The 24384-nt window shown below is 30.1% G+C and overlaps 2 protein-coding genes across 4 annotated transcripts; one reads left to right on the top strand and one right to left on the bottom strand.

Annotated features, from left to right (window-relative positions):
- Window positions 1-989: 989 nt before the first annotated feature.
- On the top strand, window positions 990-21714 carry bsk (mitogen-activated protein kinase dJNK). 3 transcript variants are annotated; one of them, XM_070652076.1, is made up of 8 exons: window positions 1013-1150; window positions 4085-4116; window positions 4253-4532; window positions 6281-6410; window positions 7112-7309; window positions 13254-13518; window positions 13584-13867; window positions 13947-21714. In XM_070652076.1, exons 3-8 carry the CDS (start codon window positions 4414-4416, stop codon window positions 14073-14075), a joined length of 1125 nt encoding a protein of 374 aa, XP_070508177.1. In that variant the 5' UTR covers window positions 1013-1150; window positions 4085-4116; window positions 4253-4413; the 3' UTR covers window positions 14076-21714. The 3 variants fall into 3 exon arrangements, with proteins under 3 accessions (XP_070508179.1, XP_070508177.1, XP_070508178.1); XM_070652077.1 differs by lacking the exon at window positions 4085-4116; XM_070652078.1 differs by lacking the exons at window positions 4085-4116; window positions 4253-4532 and having other exon boundaries at window positions 990-1150.
- Window positions 21715-22649: 935 nt separating this feature from the next.
- Cdk1 (Cyclin-dependent kinase 1) lies at window positions 22650-23989 on the bottom strand. The gene is made up of 2 exons (XM_070652082.1): window positions 23756-23989; window positions 22650-23691 (listed from the first exon to the last, which is right to left on the bottom strand). The coding sequence occupies exons 1-2, from the start codon at window positions 23902-23904 to the stop codon at window positions 22935-22937; spliced, it is 906 nt and encodes a 301-aa protein (XP_070508183.1). The 5' UTR covers window positions 23905-23989; the 3' UTR covers window positions 22650-22934.
- Window positions 23990-24384: the final 395 nt, after the last annotated feature.

A 24384-nucleotide genomic window follows, 5' to 3' on the forward strand; every position in this document is an offset into this window, starting at 1 on the left:
TAACAGTCGGGCGAACGAAGCGAAGCGAAGTGTAGTCCGACACTACTGTGACTTAATAACAGTCGGGCGAACGAAGCGAAGCGAAGTGGAGTCCGACACTACTGTGACCTAATAACAGTCGGGCGAACGAAGCGAAGCGAAGTGGAGTCCGACACTACTGTGACCTAATAACAGTCGGGCGAACGAAGCGAAGCGAAGTGGAGTCCGACACTACTGTGACTTAATAACAGTCGGGCGAACGAAGCGAAGCGAAGTGGAGTCCGACACTACTATGACCTAATAACAGTCGGCCGAACGAAGCGAAGCGAAGTGGAGAATGACACTACTGTGACCTAACAACAGTCGGGCGAACATGTGAAATGAAGTGGATGTCCGTTATCACTTCTTGACTTTAACAGTTTACGAACGAATGTTATCAGCGAAGTGGAGTCCGACATACTGATGAGAATGATAAGAGTAATCGGGCGAATGAAGCGAAGCGAATTTATTTTTTTCACATTTGAAATTAATTGCAGTCGGATTCTGAACTTGAAACTTGAATCGTTTCATCCTTATATTCTACTATAACCTTTATTACCTTATCGTTAACAATCTTATACATAATAATTACGTAAACGATAAAAAAATTTATGTAAGTGATATTGCAATTGATTCCATTATCAATATTTTTTCCTCCGTTAGATCGTTTCTTTGTATACGTTTGAGCAAATGACGCATAGATGATATTGAATTGACGCAAAAAGAAGCACTTAAAGTATTTATTGATAATTTTTTTACCGAAAAAAAAATTTACTATTGTGCTTTCCAAAAATAACTTCTTCAAAACAAAAACAATTGACCTGAAAAACAACAAAGCAATTTTTCGGTCGATAAGTACCCCGCATATGACATTTACTTCTTATTATGAATTAAATTATTGATGATCAGATTTTTTTTTGTGACATTACATTTTTTCTAATAAATCTTTATTTCTCTTCTGATTCTTTTTTACAGACAATAAAATTTGTGATTAGATTGAAAGCTCGTGCGATATCATCATGAGCTCACGTCACGCACTTTACACCGTTGAGGTGGGTGATACCAAATTCACAATATTAAAACGTTATCAGAATCTAAAACCAATTGGTTCGGGTGCTCAAGGGATTGTTTGGTGAGTGGATCATAAATTTCCTCGAATTTGTTTTTTTCATTAATTTTTATTTATTTTGCTTTATTTATATGCTTGTCGTGCATTTTAAATCTTGTAGTCTCCATATACACATATATTGTCTCGATCTCGTTCCCATATCCACCCCTTTCACGTTATTTTTTTACTGTAGGTTGACATATTTATGGTAATATTTTACATGTTCCACAGCATATTCCATTTTTCATTTGCACATTTCATTTCATTTTATTTTTCTGTTTATTTTTATATTTTAAATACCTCTTGTATCACAAAAATACCGCAAAAAAATTGAATGTAATGGTAAATTAATTTTTTTTCACGCTTTATTTAATGTTTAATAATACATTCATTAATGACTCAGAAAATTATCATCTGATACCATCATAATTTTGATAACAATTCTAATAAAACTTTATAAGAAATAATGACATGAGTCCATTTTTAAAACATTTATGACTCATCATGTAGCACTTTCAAGTTTTTTTCGAATGTAGTCACCGAAAAAATAAAACAAAAAAAAACTTTAATACAAATGTAGCAAAAGCATCAATTTCTCTACACACTAGTTGTAAGCGCAAAAAAACGTGTTTGATGATTCATTAATGAGGAATCACGGGCATACGTACATAAAACAGTATCATGGTATATAATTTGATAAATATTCCCTGAAGCGGTTATGAATGTTTTTGTCGTTATCAGCTGATGAAGTTGCGAAAATGACTTACTACAACAATCATAATCGTGACATAATATTAAACTTTTTTAAGATATTGAGACCTTTATTTTATTTTTATTTGGAGAGTTTATATAAACAGTTCGTAATTATATCTCGCAGTAGTCGGTTGTGCAGTGATTTGAGGCGATTATAATTATGTGACAATACAAATTGAAATATGAGAATTTTGTTGACTGCGAATTTTATTGCCACATTTTTTTTTATTAATACACAAATCAATGACCCTTAAATAGCAATTTTTTTAATTAGCTTCCCACAGGTTCGGTTGTGATTATAGACTGTGATATTTACAAAAAATTTATTTCCGCTTAAAATAATTATTATTGAGCATAATTTTATTAAACTAATGAGATTATAAGCTCGTTAGAAATATTTTATTTGTTATATACCGAAGGGAACTAGACATTTTTAGAGGAAATATTGTGCTTTCCGTAAATCATAATGCTCATAAATCTTTTAATATATTGCTTACATTACAATACGTAAAAGCCCGTTAATTACATTAGGCTTGAAAAAATATTGAATATGAAGAAGTTTTTTTATTTTTATGGAACTACCCTGAAACTTCAGTAATTTAGTACGAATTCGTGAGAAATTTTCTCTGAACATTTTCAAAGTTTTTAACGTTGTTTACGCTTTTAACGATTAACAAAAACTTTCTCGTTCATGACGATGTTAAATTTTACTAAATGCTATTCACTATATCCTTTTAACGATTTGTAATGACTGAGAAAATTGAATAAATTGGACATTAGCAAGATATTGAATTTTGAAAATTGAAAAAGTTTTGCAAATTGAATATTTTGAGTTAATTTATTTTAGAAATTAAACTGTAATTTAAATGAAAGGAATTGACGATGTAACTTTGAATGGTGGTTTTAACTGTTTAGACTTTACTATAAACTGTATTGAATGAGAAAGTTTAAAAGTTTTGTAGTTAAAATAAATCAAGGATTGGTTTTATGTTAGTCAGAGACTTGACTCGCATCAATGTCAACAGCATAGGTGCGGCACCTATGAATCTATAAAATTAATTTAAACTCGTTCCTGAATTTTTAACTGTCTGAATTAACATTAATAAGCATGCTTGAAGCTACTAATTTCAAGATCTAAATACCCGAACAGACATGAGGTATTTTCACAAAATCTTCATATGACTTAAAGCTCGAAGTTGACTCAGATTTTTTAAGGATTTTGTTGTTTTTCATATAATATTTAAGTCAACAACGAGTTTTGATTCATCGTCTGTTAGGGATATTCACTATAAAAGTTTATGCTTAGCTAACAACAACAATGATTCAGAAAGATATACAAATTTCATATAAAATATAACATTGCGGTCAAGCAATTGCTTACACTGGCAAATAAATACCGTAATTCCCCAAATATCAACAAGCTGAATTTACATTGTAAAATTTATTGAATCTAGGCAATAAATTAGATGGTAAAAACCTGGAAATTGCTAATGTATGTTTTAAAAAATGTTTCAATATGTGGAATTCATGAAATGTGCAAATATTGAATTTCAATAAAAAGGTATTGCAATATGGTAACAACATTGTCTGCAAAAAATTCTAATGGCTTTTTAAATTTTTTATGACATTACAAAGTTATTGCTACTAAGCAGAATAAATAAAAAAACATTTTAAAGTTGGAGGTGTATTTTAAAATTTAAATTGAATGGAAAACTTTTAGTTTTTCCGATCCTTCATAAAAGTTGTCCTAGGATGAATGAGCCACACCATATCTCAACACCACCTGTCACATCATAAATAATTCATGAATTCATTATATGGTTCCTCGCAAGCGATTTTTATACGTTTTCCCCTTCAATTCAGCACATGATGTGACATTTATGATGTAATTTTGGAACAAAATTAAATATTTACCAATCCATTTTACCTTTCCTTCAACACATCCATTTTAAATTGGATCATTTTTAACCTCAATATAAATCCAATCTTCCAACCAATATTGACATAATGACTGAAATAACAATTTTGTTTATGATTGCATGTTGTATTTTAATTAATCTAATAACGATAATGATGACTTTTTAAAAAAGAAAAATGCAATCAAATTTGTGATAACCCTGGAAGTTTTTAAATATTTTTATTATATTTTTCACAATTATAATTTCAAAAATTTTCTTTTTCTTTTTATTTTATGATATTAATTAGGTTCTAGTGTGTCTAGAGTGCCAAAAAATTCAGTACATGAATAATATTATACTTTCTCATTAAAATCCTTTGTTATACATTTGAAGCATAACAAAGAGAGAAAAAGAAAGGAAGGAAGAAAACGTTGAAAGTTTTTTAAAAAGAAACATTTTTGGTATTTTTATTTAGTGTATATCTGCGGTAAAAGCTGTAGAAAAAAAGCATAAGGAAAAAAAAAAATTAAATTGTGGGTGAAATTTGAACGATAAAACCAGAACTTTCTTGATATAAAAAAGTGTAATATTAATAAAAAGAATAGAAAGAAAGAAAGAAAGCACAAGATACACAAAATGTCTGATGAAGACCAGGCAACGTATGTAAGATACACATTCGGTGATACCGAATTTGTTGTTCCGAAACGATACATTGAGTTGAGTGCAAGAGGAACTGGCGCTCAAGGCATGGTTGTGTAAGTACAAATATTTTCATAAGGAAATTTGACTAACACTTCCTTCTGATTCTGAACTAACTTTATCGAAATAGTTTCCATCATAACAAATAACTCATAATCTTCTTAACAATCTGGTGATTGATTATCTCTTCTTAGAAATATTTTATGTTGTAAATAACTCTGGTTGGTTGTGCTAATAATACGTAACATAAAAGTTTAAATAACGCAATTATGTGAATAATTTTTTCTGAACAACGTCATTGAATCGTAAAGTCTTCCTTCTTCTTAACTTCATTTCTGGATCAGAATAATGGCAAATTAAATTTGTATAATTTCATTTTCTTCAGTTTGTTAATTGATTTTTCATTAGAATTCTAATTTAGCGTAAAGGTCGAGAGATCATTTATTAATCGAATCGGGCATATCAGTGTAATTAGGAAGTTCATTGACATTTGAGATGCTTTTGGTCAATTAGGAAATTCCCAGAAAATTTTACAATTTAGTGTTAATATACCTAATTGCAGAACTCGAAGTCGACTTTTCCATACAAAATTCGAGTCGATATTGAGCTCTACTTTAACTATGGACCGGTATCATCAAGGTTTTCTGTGAAAATTCATGGAAAATGTGAAATTTCCTTTTCCTCTAAATTCAGCCAAATTGCTGAATATCACAATACGAAGAATTGCCGTTAGGGATGTACAAATTCATTTTTTTACCAAAGACAAAAGTCTCGCATTTATGGCAGACTTATTGTCTCATGACTGATAAAAAATGAGCTTTCCTTCTTGTTATTAGTTTAGATATTCGAAAAAGTCATAAGATATGATACATCTGATACAAGCTAAGCGTCTTAAAACACTCTTGGTGACCTCGTCTGTTTTGAATAAAAACTAAAAAAATGTTTTATAAACATGAAAATCATAGCTTACCACAAACATAACAAAACCTATATCCTAAACTTTTTTTTGTTAATGCCTAAAAGTCACTTCAATATGTTCTATTATTGAATGTAAAACTTTTGAATAATTTTGAATCCCAGCCAAGAGTCATAGCAAAAAAAAAAGAAAAATAAAATCGATTTTTAGGGGATTGCTGGTGCTTACAAACAAAGAAATGAACAAACTTGCCATGATCCAATTTCTTTGCCATCTTTTTCACACTCGACGGACTAAGGAGGAAAAATATCTTTCGGCATTCAGCAAAAGATTTTTTGTTTTTCTTATATTGAAAAGTTTTTCTAACAGTTAAGTGACTGTTACAAGAACAAGAAAATGGGAATATTCATGGCTGATGAAGTGAACCTTTTGAATTTATTTCACACCTGATGTGTAATTTTTGATGGTGATTTGCGGTGATGGTTGATGCTTCATAAACTTTTAGATATTATGAGGGGATAGAAAAAATGTTTTTCCTTGTGTTTGTGTACACTTTTAAAATGTAAATTGAAATTAAACTTTTTTTTTTGTTGCTGTGTGGAGTTCTGAAATGTATCGTGTCCGTTGGCAGTTAAACATTTATTATTAATCTTTATTATGTTGGATTACTGCAATATTATGAATGATTCTTTATTTTGTATCTTCTGTGTGTATTTAGATATCATTTATATTTTGCCTGCAGCGTTGGTTTTAAAGGCTTTTCGTAGATTTTATGCTAGCTTAAATTATTTTTTTGTCAAAGTAGCTTTGGATGAAAATTAACATTATTTTATATGTCTATTTATGGTCAATCTCCCTTTAATAACTTTATTCTTTCTAATTTTTCAGTGCTGCTTACGATACTGTAACTCAGCAAAATGTGGCAATTAAAAAATTATCGAGACCATTCCAAAATGTCACACATGCCAAACGAGCCTACAGGGAGTTTAAGCTTATGAAATTAGTCAATCATAAAAATGTAAGTCCCTCACATTAAACTGTATTTAAACATTTTATATTTGGATCTTTTCAGCATTTAAAAATTCTTTAGAGTATGATTTATGGACTTTAAAATGTCATTTAAACATTTTTCTATATGAAAATTGTCTAGGGAAGAATTAAGATATAAAATTTGATGCTCATGCAATTTTATTTTGGTTTAAAGCAATTTGTGTGCTAAAAAATAAAGGGGGGAATAGAGATAGTGATTTATTATAAAAGTCTTTGAAAAAAATCACTTCCAATGGGGAATTTAAAAGAAAATCATCCCCAAAAGTTCTCCATTAAAGATGTAAACCTTTTTTTTGCTTCTATAAGTAACCTTTAAGGAGGATTCTTTAGGTGAAAATATATTCAGCAAAAATAAAATCCCTTAAACGATGAGGAATAAAATAAAAGCCAATTCAAGAATGAGGTCAGCAAAAAAACTCGTAATAGTTTATTTGAGCATCACGTGGTATCCATTTATTTTGTACGATTTAATCCAAAGGAATCGTTCAGTGTCAGACTTTTTCAAGGAACTAATATATCTCCATAATAGGCTTCTTCATCACACAATCTTTCTTGTGTTTCTCTTACGCTGAACTATTTACATACATATACAGCTGCCCAAATTGAATATTTTGAAATATTTATACGATTTTTGGAACTAACAATATGTGCCTCGAATTTTATTTTCAGATCATTGGTTTGTTAAATGCGTTTACACCTCAGCGTACACTAGAAGAATTTCAAGATGTTTATCTCGTTATGGAGCTTATGGATGCAAACTTATGTCAAGTCATACAAATGGATCTTGATCATGAGCGAATGTCCTATTTGCTCTATCAAATGCTTTGCGGAATCAAGCATTTACACTCGGCTGGAATCATACATAGGGTGAGTCTTTGATTTATAGAATTATGCTTTATACTTTTGGATACAAAATGGACAAATAAAAATCATATTCCTACCTCCTGTCAGCCCCAAAATACACAAAAAAAAGTAAAGAAATTTTATAAACATTTTAAAGCATATTTAAACTAAAAGAATCACAATCTGTGTATGCTACACAAAATATGTAAGCTTTTATATGTTGAAAATCATGGAGATAAATTGCAGGTAGAAATAGAAAGCGACAAAATATGTTTGCAGTCATTCTTCCTTACCAAGGGAATTTCCTATTTATTTATTTTTCTTCTTTTTCTCTCTCTTTCTACCCCCATTTACCTCACAATCGTTTGTGTACCCTAATTTTGAGTATAAAAAAATAAAAATAAAAGTAGACATAAGTAAAAGTTTCTCTTTACCGGCAACATATGACATTCATGTTGGATAATTTATGATAAGATTTAATGCAATACTGTTTAATTTTTTAAAAGAATAAAAAAAAAATAGAAGCCTTAAAATACTTTATGGAAAAGGATATCACATAAATCACAACATGATTGTGCTCTTTTCTATTTCCACCACCACGCACAGAAACAGATGCGAGGAAAAGTGGGGAGGAAGAATTTTCTTCGACTAAATTTGATTGTCGTTATGTTGTCAAAATAAATATAGAAAAAAATTTTTCTTTTTCTCCTTTTCCATTGTCAATGAAATGCGTATGACAGTACATTCTTTCGTATGGTGTACGTTCCTTAAAAAAGAAATCATGATGCGATTATGTTGAACGTACATACTTTCCAGAGAGAGAAATATATCACTATATGTATGTGCAAACATATAAAACGAAGCCACATATATTGCACATTTATCACAGCTGGTGCCTTTTTGGAAAATGAACGTTAGCAACGAATCGCCATTAAATTGACTTGAATGTATCTTGTGAGAGGAAAATGATAACGTTTTCATTGCTTTTTTCCTTTGTGTCTACATTTCGTCTTGAAGGAATTTTCAATTTTCTTCATATTATTTTAAAGATGGACGAAATTGAATCTGAATTAGATAGGACTTCTCATTATTTTTTTGTCAATTGCTTGATATGCAATTCAATTACTGAATTCTCTTTTAAGAATTTTTACGTAGAAAATTTAACAATGTACAGGAAGTACACTAGGATGTCTTGTTTAAGGCAATTTAAAAGATATGACCCAGCAACATCATTTTTACATAATTTCACATTCTATAAATGAAATTCAGATATTGCTTCTTTTATTGCTACCATTCCTCCTTTAAATCCCAATTTTTTCATCGTCTGCAGCAGTGTTTCTTTAACTTTTTTGACTCAAGGGACGCAATATTGTCTTTTGAAGACTTCACTTGCTTCTTTTTAGGCCTAACTTATGTCTAAGTTATATCTGAACTAGCTTATATGTTTACATAGCTGGGACCACTTGCAAGCTTTGCACATTTAAATGACACGAACATGTCATAAGACCTACAACTAGACCGAGCGACAAAATAGAAGGTCGTCCGACCGTCAAGGAACTTCTCATCTTCCTGATGATATAGCGACGTCATGGTGATTCCCTAGCGAACACGTTGTTCTGTTCGAGTAGTTTGCTAGATTCGAAAAGTAAGTCTAGCCGTTATGTGCCACAAAGTCTGCGAAACACTGATCTATAGTTTATATAACATAAGAAATCAAAAAGGGAAAATTTATGTGTGATATTATGATGACGATAATTCGTGACAATAAAAACTGGCAACTAAAATTGTGCACGAGCATGAAACAGTGTCAAATTCATTTATTGTATAGACAATGAAAATGTTCTACGTATGCATTATAATTTGAAAAATTGGATATTGAATTTTTTCTATCATATAACTATTTATCCATCGATTTATCGATTTGTTTTATGTTCACATTGTACATGTATGTCCATTTAACCCCAATGTTAAAGAATTTTTTTGGCTTTTTTTTCATCGATACGAGGACTGAAAAAATATAGAAAAAAAATGTTTGATATGTATCGCTTTCAATGGCAACGCAACGGATGAAAGACTTTAATTGTATAAGCACCCTTTTCATGTTCCTTATCATTGATGTGAATATGTACGTTAAGCTATTTTCCGCTCTATTTTTTCCCTGTTTCGTAGCTTTTTTACGCCCATATTCCACTTTTTAAGTATAATCTCTTTTTATTATTATTTCATTTATTCCCTTTTTTTCTTCCAGTTATTTCCCATATCCTAGTCATTGAATGACTCTATAGACTCTTTTAAACATTACGTGCAAATTCTTTTATTTTAGATTAATTTTATTATCATCATTTTGATGCTCTTTTAACTTTTGAATTGTAAAAAAATTTTGGATATTTTTTTTTTCGGGAATGAGAAATTAAAACGTGGATCATTTCACTTAAATTTAATTACATTATTGCTCTCTCTAAATTCGTTTTAATTAGTGTCAAAAAAGTTTAAATTGCACATTTTTCAAATATATACGATACATTTTAATTATGAAAATTGAATGCCTCAAATAATGCTCAATGGCTTTTAAAATTGATTATCAAATTACCAATAAATTTTTTGGCTTGCTGTTTTGTATGCACAATTGGAAGCGTTTATTAATGATGTCTATTTATATAGCGACCAAGAATTTTATAAGTTTCAGGCCATAATTACTTAGATGGTCGTACAGATTAATGGTGATCCATGAATACCCATAGTGTCGCCTAAAACTAGGAATATCGCTGACTATAGCTTGCCAATTCCCAATTCTGAGTGCTGTCTTCGATCCATGAGTTATTTCGTCGTCCACATGAACTTAAGTTCAGACTAGTGCAACCTAAATACTTGACATCATACGTAAATGCCCCTTCTAAAGATTAAAATAAAATTAATTAATTTTAAGTCCCGAACAGCACAAGGTGTTTGCTAGGGCATCGCAGTGTCATTGGATTAACAGTAATACGCGAATTTGTCCTGACAGACCAAATTAATGGCAAAAAACGTGGTTCGCAACATTGTGCCACTCGGAAGCATTAATGAATTTTAATTTTAACACATTATAATGAATTCAATGATCTTGTAATAATTACTTATCAGGTCTGTTTATATTTGTGATATTGAGCAGGTGCTAAAAGCTACTCGCTTGTCAAAAGTATTAAAATAATTTAATTCTCGCACTCATAATTTATTCAATTCTCACCAGAATTTAATTAAAAAAATTTTTGTTTTTAAATTATTCTTTTTTAATATTTTTTATGTCAGCCGCATTATGTCATTCCTTTCCCCATAAGGCTGACATTTGCAGATGTTTTTTTTAATATAGAAAAAAAAATGTAGATTTTCAGAACATGCAACTAATAATTGATTTTGATGCAAAATAGCTCGATGTATACGACAGAAATTGTCATGCAAAATAAATTCAATTTAATTTCAATTAAACTTTCCCTTCGCTCCTTTAAACTTAGAAATCGTTGTGTCTGCAAAATGAATAGATAAGCATGAAAAAATGAAAATTAAGCGTCAATTCACTTGCCTGATGATAAGTTGGAAGTTATTTCTCATGTTTAAGAATCAGTGATTTTACTTGACATCCACGTCGACATTGTTTTAATCTGTTGTCATATTTTTTGATAATGCCTCGCTTTATCATTTTGGAAATTTTACGTTCTACACGGAACTGAATAAATTTTAAAAACTCAGGTTTAATTAAGTGAAGATTAAGTATAAAGGATGTTAGTAATGCGCACCTAATTAATTTAATTGTTAATCCTCTTAGCTATTCTGCTTAGTTTATTGCTCTATAAAACAAAAATTATTAGTTTTAGCCAAATTTAGTTGTAATAGCCAAAAATAAAGTTGTAGCTTAATAAACAATCTAATAGAATTTAAGGTACACTAACACATTAAATGATATAAAGAATTTATGTGATAAACAATAAACATTGTCGACTATATTCAGGGTCTATTGAGAAAAAGAAGACATCCACCCTTCAAAAAGGATTGAAGACATTCTTCTACAAGAATTTCAATTCATAAATTTTCGTAGAAATCCTTTAGATAATTTTAGTTTTACAAAATGGCGGCAGTAAACAGCTTTTTACAATTATCAATATATTAATGCTAAAAACAAACATCCTTAAGATTTAACAAAGAGAATACAAATTTCCACAATTATTCAAATCATTTTCAATAGCGGAGGACAATCTTCTTGATAAATATGTCCTTGGCTATTTCAACAAATAACAAGAATTCTTTAGAATATTTATTAAAATTCCATAATCATTCAGTAATATTCGAGAAGGAAATCATACCCTATTGTACTAATTGGAACTAAATGATTTTTCTGTTTTGAATAGAATTTTACAATAATAATTGGAATGGAAGGAAAATCGGATTTACCTTACACACAAATAGTTTTCCTTGTTGCATCGATATCTTAATTGGTATAGCAATTAAGGGAGTACATTTTATGCAATTTAAAAGAACGATTCTTTAGAAATTGTGAAAAAGAAGAGAAATTTCATGTTTAATGATCGAAGCTTCGACAGAAAGTTTGCCAATAATAAATATGTCCATAAACTTTTCTCATTAGATACGCAAAAATAAAGTTTTTTGTAAATTTAATAACAATAAATTAGCTTTAAAATGTAGGCAATTAATTAACAAAGAGCTTTTTCTGTGTTTTTTGTTGCAAAAAAAAGCTTTCAATTTAATGACAAACTTATCATAAACGACTAAACAACATACGACGATACTCGTGTATTTATTCAACGAGTTTTTCCACCTCCCCTATATGCTCTATCAATTATCATCACAAAAGTTTCACAATACATGATGATGATATTGCAAAAAAAAATGAATGAAACAAGAGCCTCTACAGTCTCTATGAGAGGGGAGGAAAAAAGCAGGGAATGAAGAGCAATTAGGACTTAATTACGAGAGTGTACTTCATTTTTTTATACAATCTCTTTTGTATGAAAATGGTGCAAAACTTTGCTTAAATAAAGTTTTTAAAAAGAATTTATGTGGGTGTATATAATAGTTCATAAAGCTTCTGGTGAATCAATTTGCAAGAGCATTTCTGAATGTCGGTCACAAATTGTTTGGTTCCTTTCCAAAAAAAGAAGAATTTTTAATTTAATAAACATTTCTGGTTTCTTCTTTATGGCACGAAACAATTCTAGAGAGACTCATTTATGTCATAGACTAGGCAAATTTAGGATAAAAGCAAGCTGGCTACAAATGTGTTCAAAATTAAGGTTCGACAAAGAACCACATGGTCTGCATTTCCTGCATTTAAGAGGCGGAGGCCTGCAGTTTTACACTGTACTTTGTAGTCCGGCCTAGTTTGCAGGCTTATAGTCTTCTGTACTTTTTAGTTCACCCAAGTCTGCAAACCTGGATTTTCGCACGAAACCTATCAAAAACCTTTTTTCTATGAATGCCCAACACTGTTGTCTAGCACTTGAATTCAAATGAAATCGAGAGCTTATTGCCTCTTAAATCCCTACAAATATAAACGAATCCGAAACCAAAACCAACATTCGCACACCTTCAATCCACTTCGACGAAAGCTTCAAGTTTTAATTCCAAGAAAAGCATGCAACATCATGAAAAAGCTTTACGTTTTACTACATACGTTTATCTGACATATATCTTCATAGTAAAGAATAATCCTAATTTCATTGAAGTATGCTACAGTGAGAGTAAGTACATAGCATGTACATAGGAAATTGAGTTTACAATCTGGCGTTAATTACGTTTCTTTATCCTACATCGTAATCTATAAAAGCTTCTACTTTGATTCATCATCTGCTACTGATACTTTGTTTTTACGATCACGAAATTAATTTTATCCTCCCTTGTGTCCATTTGTATCCAATTCCATTTATTTTCAATAATCTTCATTTTCTTATTTCTTCTTATTTTGTTTAAATCATTACAGGACTTAAAGCCATCAAATATTGTGGTAAAGTCAGATTGTACATTGAAAATTCTAGACTTTGGATTGGCAAGAACAGCTGGTACAACCTTTATGATGACACCGTATGTCGTAACAAGATATTATCGTGCTCCTGAAGTAATTCTCGGCATGGGATATAAAGAGAATGTCGATATATGGTCAGTGGGTTGTATTATGGGTGAAATGATACGAGGAGGAGTTCTTTTCCCTGGTACTGATCACATAGATCAATGGAATAAAATTATAGGTATGGAATTCATTAAAAAAATCAATTAAAGAGGATTAAATGACAATTTAAACATTAAATTACAGAGCAACTTGGAACTCCATCACAGTCATTTATGCAGCGACTTCAGCCGACAGTAAGAAACTATGTAGAGAATCGACCGCGCTATCAAGGCTACTCATTTGATCGACTCTTTCCCGACGTTCTTTTCCCGAGCGACTCAAGTGAGCATAATCGCTTACGAGCATCACAAGCTCGGGATTTATTAAGCAAAATGTTAGTTGTTGATCCTGAACATCGTATATCCGTTGATCAGGCATTATTACATAGTTACATTTACGTTTGGTATGATGAGAGTGAAGTAAATGCTGTAAGTTTTTTTTAAGACTTTTTTATGAGATTATTTTATAGTAATACCTTGTTGGGGATTTCATTTAATGTACTTTCAGCCTGCACCTGGTCCGTATGATCATAGCGTAGATGAGCGTGAGCATACAGTAGAGCAGTGGAAGGAGCTTATTTACAATGAAGTTGTCGATTATGATAGAAGCAATCACGTTGAAGAAGGGCCGCGGTAGAAATCAGTAGCGTACTCGTACGCGCAACAACCAAATATTAGATTTGTTTAAAAGAAATGAAATGAAGAAGTGGAAAGTGTGAAAAAAAAAAAATCTGAAATTTCCTTACGACAAAGAAAATATATGCGAGTTATCGAGTGATAAATACTTTTATTAATTTTGCATAAAAGGAATGAATAAAGTGACTTGTCCCTGACATGAAAAAAATAAAAAAAAAAAAAAAAAAAAAACCAAAAAAAAAATAAAAGTTTTGTAAAGAAGTTTAATGTGCAAATATGAAAAAAAGACAATTTATCAACACAAAAATCGTTTAAATATTGATAGGATGAGTGATATCCCGAATATAAACACAAATATTCTCAAAAAAAGTACATACATGTGAAATAAACTGTGAAATCTGTCGTCGAAAAAAAAAGAAGAGATGAATTAATTTTTTTTTTCGTAGCGCTTTTGTGGCGAATACAGCACAAGATAAGGAAATAAATATATGACAAAAAAATATATATATATAATATACACATAGAAAAGTTAATGATGAAATGATGACAAAAAGAAAAAAAAGTGTTTTTGTCATTGCGTGATCCCCGTTCACAGCACGTAATGTTTGAGAGAAGAAATGAATATATGGAATAAAAATAAAACTTTTTTTTTCTTCTTCCATATTGTACATAGCGAAAACAAAAAAAGTTTATTAAATTAAATGCAAGTTAAAGAGAGGAATCATGGTGGAAAATATGCAAATAAAGGAACGAAAAAAAGAAAAAAAAAATTATTAAGCAGCTAAAAGCTCTCAATATAATGAGAAAAAAATAATAAGTATAACTTTTAGCATTAGCGAAAATCACAATTATTTAATTAGTTTCTTCGTTCCTCTTTCTCTATTGACTTTCCACGTCCACGCTCCACAATTAAAATTCGAGAATAGATAATGATAGATTTACGTGGAACTCTAATAAAAACTATAAAATAAAACATTGAGAAGAGTAGATGAATAAACATGAATACTTAAATTATTAATTATTGTAATATCTCTGAAAAAAAAATTAGTAGTGGCATGATGAAGAAAATTTTCAAGTCAGTCATACATAAACATACATACATACATAAACAATTACAGCAAGAGAAAGGAATAAGAATTACGTTCTTTATAAAAGAATTAATTGAGACTGTGCAATATGATGATGAAAAAGTTGCTAAATTTTTCTTTTTTTATTGCAAGATTTATGAAAATTTAATTTGCTGCAAAAGCTTTCCTTTTTATCCTCTTGTTGCTACTTATGCAACACACATGAAATGATTGGAAAACTTTTATTTTTTCATTCAATAAGTTTCGTCTTATTGGTATTATGTAAAAGAGGAAAAGTTTAATCATAACTGGATTAATTTGATTTCAATTCATTTGAATTCAATGAGAAATTGAGCTAGCTGTTTCTGTTGGTGTTTTCATGCAGTATGCGAATTTTTAAGGAACAATCTAGAGTGTTATAAATTAAATGTTATGCTTAGTATATTTTAACGTAATTCCTGACCCGGACGATCTTTGGGACCAGGTCGAGATTTTTTCGAGTTTTCTTGGTCCTGACATCAGAAAAGCATAATGCTAAGAAGTGAAATATTCAGTTTTAGCTCTAATTTAGTCAGTTTTTGATCAGAGCTCGAAGTCGGCTTCGAATTTTGTACGGTAAAGTCGATTCTAGTTGATTCGGCTCCATATAAAATTTGAGTCAACTCTGAGCTCTGCTTTTGATTAAATTGAGATGAAATTTGAAGAAAAAATTGCTAGCGTACCCTAACAAGCAAGGAACATGCTCATGAGTATAATCAATCAATATTATTGAGCACGCTCAATTTTGTAAGTATACTCATGAGCATGCTCTTTATCTGTTAATGATATGATTCTTGATATTAATGACCCTCCAATTTTGAAGCTTTTCAACATAAATTAAGCTAAAATTACCTCAAACACTCCATAATTCAAAAAGCAACCCCAATGTCAAGCAGATGAAAACCCAGCAAAGACAGCTGTTAAATTTCTCTAATTAACTAACATTATGCATAAAATATGACATTAAAATATTATCTCATGAAAATTAAATCAGTAAAATGTAGCAAAAAAAATATGATTGAATTAAAGTTCAATAGCATAAAGTAGTTTAGTTTCCTCGCTCCTGTCACATGCATTTTAAGAAAATTTGTGGAAAAATGTATTCTGTAAAGTGTCTACATAATTTATATTCTTATCTGAAAGGAATTTTCTCATCTACTTTATCTTAATTTATGCATTTACTTCCGTCTTACATCCAATCTCAACAAAAAAAAAAAAAAAGTTTTAATCAACAAACTAAACGAGAGTCTAAAGCATTTTAAACTCTTTCCTGTTTATTCCACAACTAAAACTGACGATTAACATAATGTAAAGTAAGAATAAAGTTATTCAACTGTTTCTGAAAGTTGTAAATTCCTTTGCAATTTTCATCTCTTTTTCCTATCTCGTCTCTAACTATCTACAAAATGTTGAATAGAAGCAACAACCAAAAGAAAAATAACTAAAATAATGAAAAAAATGTGAATTACATCAAACACAAGAATTATGTAGAATACGAGTATAAATAATTATAATATGTAGAGTAATCGTGAATTGTTAGACTGAAAGAAAGTTATAAAAAAATCCCGAAGAATTAAAGCTCTAAAAAATAAATTTTTTTACGGATAGAAATTATGTTGGAATGAGAAGAAATTACTGAAAGTTTATCGTAGTACGTCTGAAAACTTTTCCATCATCAACACCGTTCGAAAGTATTTGCGGATGAAAAAAAATAATTCTAGTGACGAAAAAGTTTTTCTCATGAATTGCTGCAGCTATATATTTTTTTTTCCGTCAGACTAAATAATTGAAAAATATTTATAAATATCCAGCAATTCCGAGTGATACAATGCGGTGAGTCGTGAAAATGGATCGAAACCGCTGTCAGTTAACGCTGTCAGGGCAACTTCGCATCTTACCATTAATGCGACGACAAATCTGTTTCCTAGCTAACACGCCGTTACTTACTTCATGAAATCTTGCTCCTTTGTGAAACTTAAGTTACAACATAAGGCTTCCAAACTGACTGTTGCTAGCTATGTGACCCCTAACAGTCAAATAGCATACTCTCGAGAGCCTGCTCATATTATATAAACTTGATGAGCATGTTTATGAACGATGCTCTCAGCTTAAGAGCATGATATTAGCCAGCTAGGTCACTGTTCTGCGCCAAATAGCATTTGGAGCTCTTGATAGCCATTTCCTTTGCGGATTGACTTTAAAACGATGTGTTGTTCGGTAATGCAGCTTTCCTTTCCTGTGGTCTGATGTTTTTAACACGATATAACCGTTAATAAAGTTAGTTCTGTTACAAAGTTGGAGAAAATGTACGACGAATACCAGCAAGTTCTAGACAAGTTTAGTCATTGATTTGGCAGTATTTACTCTGTATATCAGTAGAGATCGGTAGATTTACGTTCTACATATCAAGTAATTCTAATTTCATATCATACTGAGTAAGCACCAGAGTAAACACTAAAGTGCTTAAAACAGCGGCAATAATTTCAAAATTCACGATTTCACTCTAAATTGCCGCAGTCATTTAGTGGCAGATTTAATGAACTGCCGTGTAGCAATTCACTCATGATGGAAATACTACCACTATTTAGTGATATGGCATAGAAGGAAGCTATGTAATGGAATAAATTGATGTAAATCAAAAGAGCGTAAATATCGCACGCTCAAATTTCACTCTAAGTTAATGAGATTTAATTTATTAATGATGAGTATTTAACACCTCAATTATCATATATCCTCATTATATAGCATGATAATTCCTGATATGAATGAAGCTAGCTGTTTTAAAATGCTAAAATAATCCATTAAACTTTTACCCTTTATCAACAGAATCTTATCGCATTAGCATCGCCTGCAGTGACTGAAGAATTAAGGAAATTCTTTTTATAATCATGCCTAGTCTGACGAGAATGTTGCTGTATTGACGTACATGAATGTGTCTTGTGAATATATTTTTAAAACGGACATGAGTTAAGAACCTGAATGATGAAATGATGATGGAAAGAAAAATTAAAATTCGTTCAAGCCTGAAATGGAATTTCTCAATTTTTATGTCCTCGAAGGGTCGAAGACGTTTTTTTTCTAATTTTTTATCCTTCCTAAAAATTTATTGGGGTTTGTTCGTGAATGACCAGACTTGTCTTCAGAACTTCCATACATTGACACTTTAAGTATGCAAGTCAATCAATTGCTGGACGTCATTGATGAATAACCCATAAGCTGACAATTTTATTTCTACGAAGAATCTTTGGATGATGATGATGGGAATGTATCCCTGAATTAAATTCTTTTCACGCAGCAGCTTCTTTATCATATTTCCAATTTATTATTAAATGAAAAAGGCTATTCATGCCTTCATCCAAGTAAAATAGAAGCAATGCATTTTTATACAATAATAAAATGATGAAATTTAATCCAGGACAATTTCCGAATTTTTTAAAAATATTAATTTTGTTCAAGTTGAAATCAGTCATTCGTACATAATTCATAGTTGTAAATAGGATCATAAATAGTATGATGATTATTCATAAAATCAAAGAAGATAAAGTTAATTTATTCAATTTTCTCTTTTTCTTCTCCTTTCTACTATCAAAATTACACACAAAAAAAGCTTAAAAAATTTGAAATTTTATCGAGAAAAATCTAGAAAAAATGGCATAAAAAAGTCATGAATTCACATGATCTAATTCACAAAAAAATACAAACAAAAAACAAGTAAGAGTAAAGCACTGCACATTTTTAAATGATATAAAAATAAACAGGTTGAGAAACGTCCATAAGTAATTACATTATGCAAATTAAACATTTTCTGTCTGTTCTGTTGTTTATTTTATTTCATGAGGAAATAAATCCTGACATTTCTTTTATTTTATGTGAGAAGTGGATTAGAGGAAGTTGGAAAGAGATTTATAGTCAAATTTAACGGATTTCAAAAATTTGGAAAGTGAGCAACATTTTTTGAAGTTTTGAAAACCGTTAAATTTTGAAATAGATTTAGAGTCAAATTCGACGAATTTCAAAAATTTAAAAAGTGAGCAACATTCTTTTTTGAAATTTTTGAAAACCGTTAAATTTTCAAATTCAAAAAGTCCATTAAACTTTTCCATCCAATTTTCAAGTTCTAATCCACAATCAATCTCTTTTGTATACTTTTATATATAGATCAATATAATAAAAAACTAATTAACTGCAATATCCATCCAAAGCTCAAACAATGGATTTTTACAAGAATGATGAGAATTAATATAGATATATCTTAAAGAAAATGATACAGAACTATTTAGATTCCTTCCTTCATTCCTTTCTCTTCGTAGAGAATCCTTTTTCTTTACTAATGAAATATTAAACACATATTTCACTTCCGCTTCAAGCTTCTTCTTTTATGGAAAAAAATGCATAATTAAAGGAAAAGATAATTGGTATGAATGAGATTAAAATAAGGAATACGATGAAAAAAAGTATGTCGAAATTTTTGAGTGATTTACTTTCTAATATGTATATGTATGTACCTTATTTGTTGCCCCTTAAAGGCACAATTTATTCTGTTCTGTCTTGCTCTCACTTTCAAATATCATCAAAGTCAAAAATTATTTTCTCAACCTTTCATTTTTCATTATAATTTACTTTAAATTAAAAAAGAAGAAAATTGAAGATGAAAAAAAGTTAAAAAATTTAAATTAGATCCTAATCATGAATAAAAAAGACGTAATTATTTTGATGATGAAGTAAAAAAAAAGTAAATAAATGATTAGAAAATTTTTAATGAAATCATGAAATTAATAATGGTATGCAACATTTCCCTTCTGTATTTTATTCTATAAAAAACATAAATTGATATTAATGGAAGACAATTTCGTCTTGTCTCGTTCGTGAAATTTAATTACTATAATTATTATGAAACAATAGGTTCTTTATAATCCTCTTTAAATTTTTAATCCTAAAAAAGAATAAAAAACCACAATGATGTAAAGGATGAAAAATCTTCATACCTAATCCATAGGTGCAGGAAGGACTTTGCACATTTTATTGGTCGACTTTTTGAAGAGGATAAAGTATTTTGAGATTCAGATGGTGTGCAATTTGTAGTTTGCAGCTGTAGTTATGACGAGGTTCGTTTCTGTCAGCTTCTGTTTTTATGTACAATGTACAAAAATATTATGAAATGGAGCAGCATATGAATTTAATGTGGCATCAATAAGATTCAATTTTCATCATTAGACTTGATTGTTAGTTGTAGTCCGAGAAGTGACAATCTTTGAACTACTAGTTACAAGACAAGTTAAGTCCGCATCTATCTCAAATCACGGACTAGTTTTATTTTTCATGTGAATCATAGTCATCATGGGAATCCCACCAACTTCCTCAATAAAAAAAATTGATTCAGATATTCGGTTTGTGGCAGGATCAATGTCAAGTCTATGGTCAATCCACTCGACCACATAGGCCTCACTCTCTTAAATGGCAGATTTGCCTTTAAATAGTTCGATACTCCAGATTGTACTCTGTTCTCAGACACCATAAAAGAGATCCAATTCCATACCATTAAATGATGCTTATTTAATCCTTAAACATTATAGCTGCATATTTATAACTTCAAACTTTCACCTCCTTGAGAATTTTCTTCAATTGTCTTCGTGCCTCATCTTTATTGAGTCAATCTAAATTGCACTCAATATTCTCATTCTTAGACAGCTTCTGTTTGAAAGATGATGCCTGTCAAACAGAATATCAATTTATGGATGCCAAAAATAAAAAGTCTAATGATGACGAAAATAACATCCAGAAATAAATTTCCAAAAAATTCTCAAAATATCCTAAATTTGCTTCATTTCTCAACGGAAGCATGTCTTCTACCTCTTCTGCTTCAATTTAGCATGTTAAGCATGTCTCAACAGCAACAATTCATTATTGTTTTTGACATTTTTGTCGTAAATGCCACGCTTAGCTTATGGGCGCCGCTTGTGTAGGAATGACTTAGAGGCTATATGCACTCAAAATAATGTTTTTTTTCAAAATCCTACATTCATGTTCCTACGTCAGAATCTGATCAGAGTCTCAAAAGACCTTTTTGTCTAAAAAGTATATAAAAAAGTGTGCAAAGTTCTCCGCATCTCATGACTTAATCAAACTTTCTTGATGATTAATGAAGTAAAGTAAAGTATAAAAAAAATAGCGAAGATGAATAATTTTAAATTAAATAAGGTATGATGAAAATGAAACAATTTTACTTGATGAATGAGTTAAGGAAGATATAAAAAAAAAATATAAAAATTGCGTAATATAAAATGCAAATAAAAAAAAGAAGAAGATGAATGAACTTTATAGTTTATAAAGTAGCATAAAAATAAAATAAAAAATAATGATAAAAATAAAAATGAATGTGAATAAAGAATTAAGGCGAAAAAAAATAATTGATAAAAAAAAATAAGAAAAATCAAGTCAAAATGTAATTGAATTGCATAAAATGTCGCATGAATGATGGATATTGAATATAAGATGAAGAAAAATTAATAAACAAGAAAATATTTATCAAAAAGAGGTGTGTGTTCTTGATTAATCTGTTATTTTTTATGATATTTTGCGTAGGCTGTGCATTACAGGTTTGTATTCAGAAAGTAATTAGGATTCTTAGGTTTTTCAGATGTTGAAGCAAATTAACGGTTTTTAAAAAATTCAACGGAAATTTCAAATTCAAAAACGGTGAGTTTTTGTAACAAGTTCAAAACTTTAACTGAAATTTCAAATTCGAAAAATTTAACGAAAGTTTCAAGTTCAAAAATTTAACGAAAATTTCAAATTGATTTGACAGTTTTTGAAACTTGAAAACTAACGGAAATTTTAATCTTCTCTGCAACATTCCTTGATTCACCCCTACTGTGCCTTTTCACCTTTTCACATTCATGATGATTGATCTCCATTGCCTCTTTTTCAGTTATTTACATAGACGTGTGGGCTTTATGTGAGAATATTGCATACTTTTTCCAATTTCTTTGATGAGATTTCCTTCAAAAAAATACTTTTTTCTTACAGAACTTCCTTGTCAAGTTGCTTTATTTGTATAAATCCGGAAGTTTGCTGTCTTTTTATCTCCACATGACATGCATTACTATTCTTTTATGTCATCCCTTCTTAGGGTGACCATCGATTTATTTTATTTTGATGAATTTTTTTAGGTCCTTGCTTGACGACAACATCTATTAGTTGAAGATGGTGGACTATCCAACACAAAATTGCGCAGATGGACATCCCATCCATTTAACGTATCCAATGAACATTGTCTGATTAAAGCAACGAAAACTGTCCTTTTTCTGTAAAAAAAATCTACATAATTGGATTATTTTGACCACAATAGGATCATAAGCAACCACATCACATGAAGAACTACATGCTGTTGACAACAATATTCAGTTAACAACTATTTTTCACAAAATAAATGAAATAAAGTCTAGAAAACAACAAAATTCCAATGGATATAAAGGTTACAAAGAGAAATTAATTTTTTATTAATTAAATTACAGATCAAAGGCGAGCATAGATATATTTAATTTAGAAATGTCTTTTTCCCGTATGCTTGAAAGGTATAAAAATATGTTTTTTTTCTTTAGGGTGAATAATTTTAGAGCATAAATCTAATCGTACTTAATCTATAAACGACAACTATGTTAGTATTGGAACGTCGCAAATATAATGATGTTGTACATAATCTGGTTGTAGAATAATTAATTATTGGCAATAGTGTTTTTTTTTTGTTTATCATTTTAGTAAAGAGGTATCGTATTGACCAAGTTTGGTTCTAACGAATCAAAATATTTATGCTCAAGCAATTCCTTAGCAGATATACGGAGGGCAGGATCATAAATGAGTGTCTTTTGGAGTAAATCGAATGCAGCAGAATCCATATTTTTGACTTGTTGACTAAGATTATATTGTGTCCAGCACGGGAAAGTTGGCTTATAATCAGGCATTTGAGTTACACCTGGCCAAATATCTTCAGTTGGTGTTTTCAGAATACGGAACATTCGGAATAATTGATCAATTTCGGAATCTCCTTGGAAGAGCGGCTTTCGTGTCACCATTTCGGCAAAAATACATCCTAGTGACCAAACATCAACTGGACATGAATAGCGTGTAGATCCGAGTAAAACTTCTGGTGCACGATACCATAATGTGACAATTTCATGTGTATAGTTACGAACTGGAATACCGAATGACCTTCCTAGACCAAAATCAGCGACTTTGATTAACCCGTCCTTGTTAATTAAGAGATTCTGTGGCTTCAAATCACGATGAAGCACTCGCCGACGATGACAGAAAAGAATTGCAGCTGAAATTTGATACATATAACTGCGTACGAGTTCTGGATCTAACATTTTCTCTGATGGCAATGAATCCATATATTTCTTTAAATCCATCGACAAAAACTCAAATATCAAATATAAGCGATTATCTTCCATAAGCACATCTTGTAAGGATACAATGTTTGGATGTTTTAATTCTTTTAACAATGAAATTTCACTACAAATAAATATTTAATTAAATTCTATGATAGAGAAGACAAAAATTTATTAATTTAACTAACCGAATAGCCGTAGATGGAATTCCTTCGTCCTCAGATTCCAGCCGGATCTTTTTCATGGCAACAATTTGTCCTGTTTTCTTATTTTTGCCTTTATAAACGACTCCATAAGTACCTTCTCCAATTTTCTCAATCTTTTGAAAGTCTTCCATTGCTATTTATTGCTCTTATCACGCGATATTGTCAGTGAAAATGTGTATTTTAACTAATTTATATTTATAATAATATTTCGCTCCAAACAAGTGACCGTTAAATTAAACGAGGGATAATAACTCAGAATTTTCCCCCTCATGAAAGCAATTCAAAATTTAATTTTTCGTTACTAAGAGAACTGTTTTCACGTGCATAGTGCGCAGTTTATACTTGCGAGTGGTTATACTTCTTTAGACGAATATTTTCATAACAAACTGATGATTGATGAATTAAATTAAATAATATTAACGATTTTACCAAGTTTTTACTCACCTATCTTATTTAGAATTTTAAAAATCAACGGTTACTTGAAGTTTAAATATTTTGGAATTGTAAGGTTTTAAAATAATTTGTATTGTTTTAAAGAAAAGTTGTATGGTTCTCGCAATTTGAAATTATTTATTCTTGCGGTTATTAAAAATATTAATTATTTGCAAAAT

This window comes from Chironomus tepperi, unplaced genomic scaffold, assembly GCF_022539635.2.
Source record: "Chironomus tepperi strain 1889 unplaced genomic scaffold, CSIRO-AGI_Ctep_v1 contig_479, whole genome shotgun sequence".
NCBI classification, from domain to species: domain Eukaryota; kingdom Metazoa; phylum Arthropoda; class Insecta; order Diptera; family Chironomidae; genus Chironomus; species Chironomus tepperi.

Bases quoted from the DNA above. Each gene is read 5' to 3' on its own strand.
- bsk (XM_070652076.1), top strand. From the start codon at position 4,414: ATGTCTGATGAAGACCAGGCAACGTATGTAAGATACACATTCGGTGAT. The intron at 4,533-6,280 runs GTAAGTACAAAT...CTAATTTTTCAG, and splicing joins GGCGCTCAAGGCATGGTTGT to TGCTGCTTACGATACTGTAA. The intron at 7,310-13,253 runs GTGAGTCTTTGA...AAATCATTACAG, and splicing joins CGGCTGGAATCATACATAGG to GACTTAAAGCCATCAAATAT.
- Cdk1 (XM_070652082.1), bottom strand. From the start codon at position 23,904: ATGGAAGACTTTCAAAAGATTGAGAAAATTGGAGAAGGTACTTATGGA. The intron at 23,692-23,755 runs GTTAGTTAAATT...ATTTATTTGTAG, and splicing joins ATTCCATCTACGGCTATTCG to TGAAATTTCATTGTTAAAAG.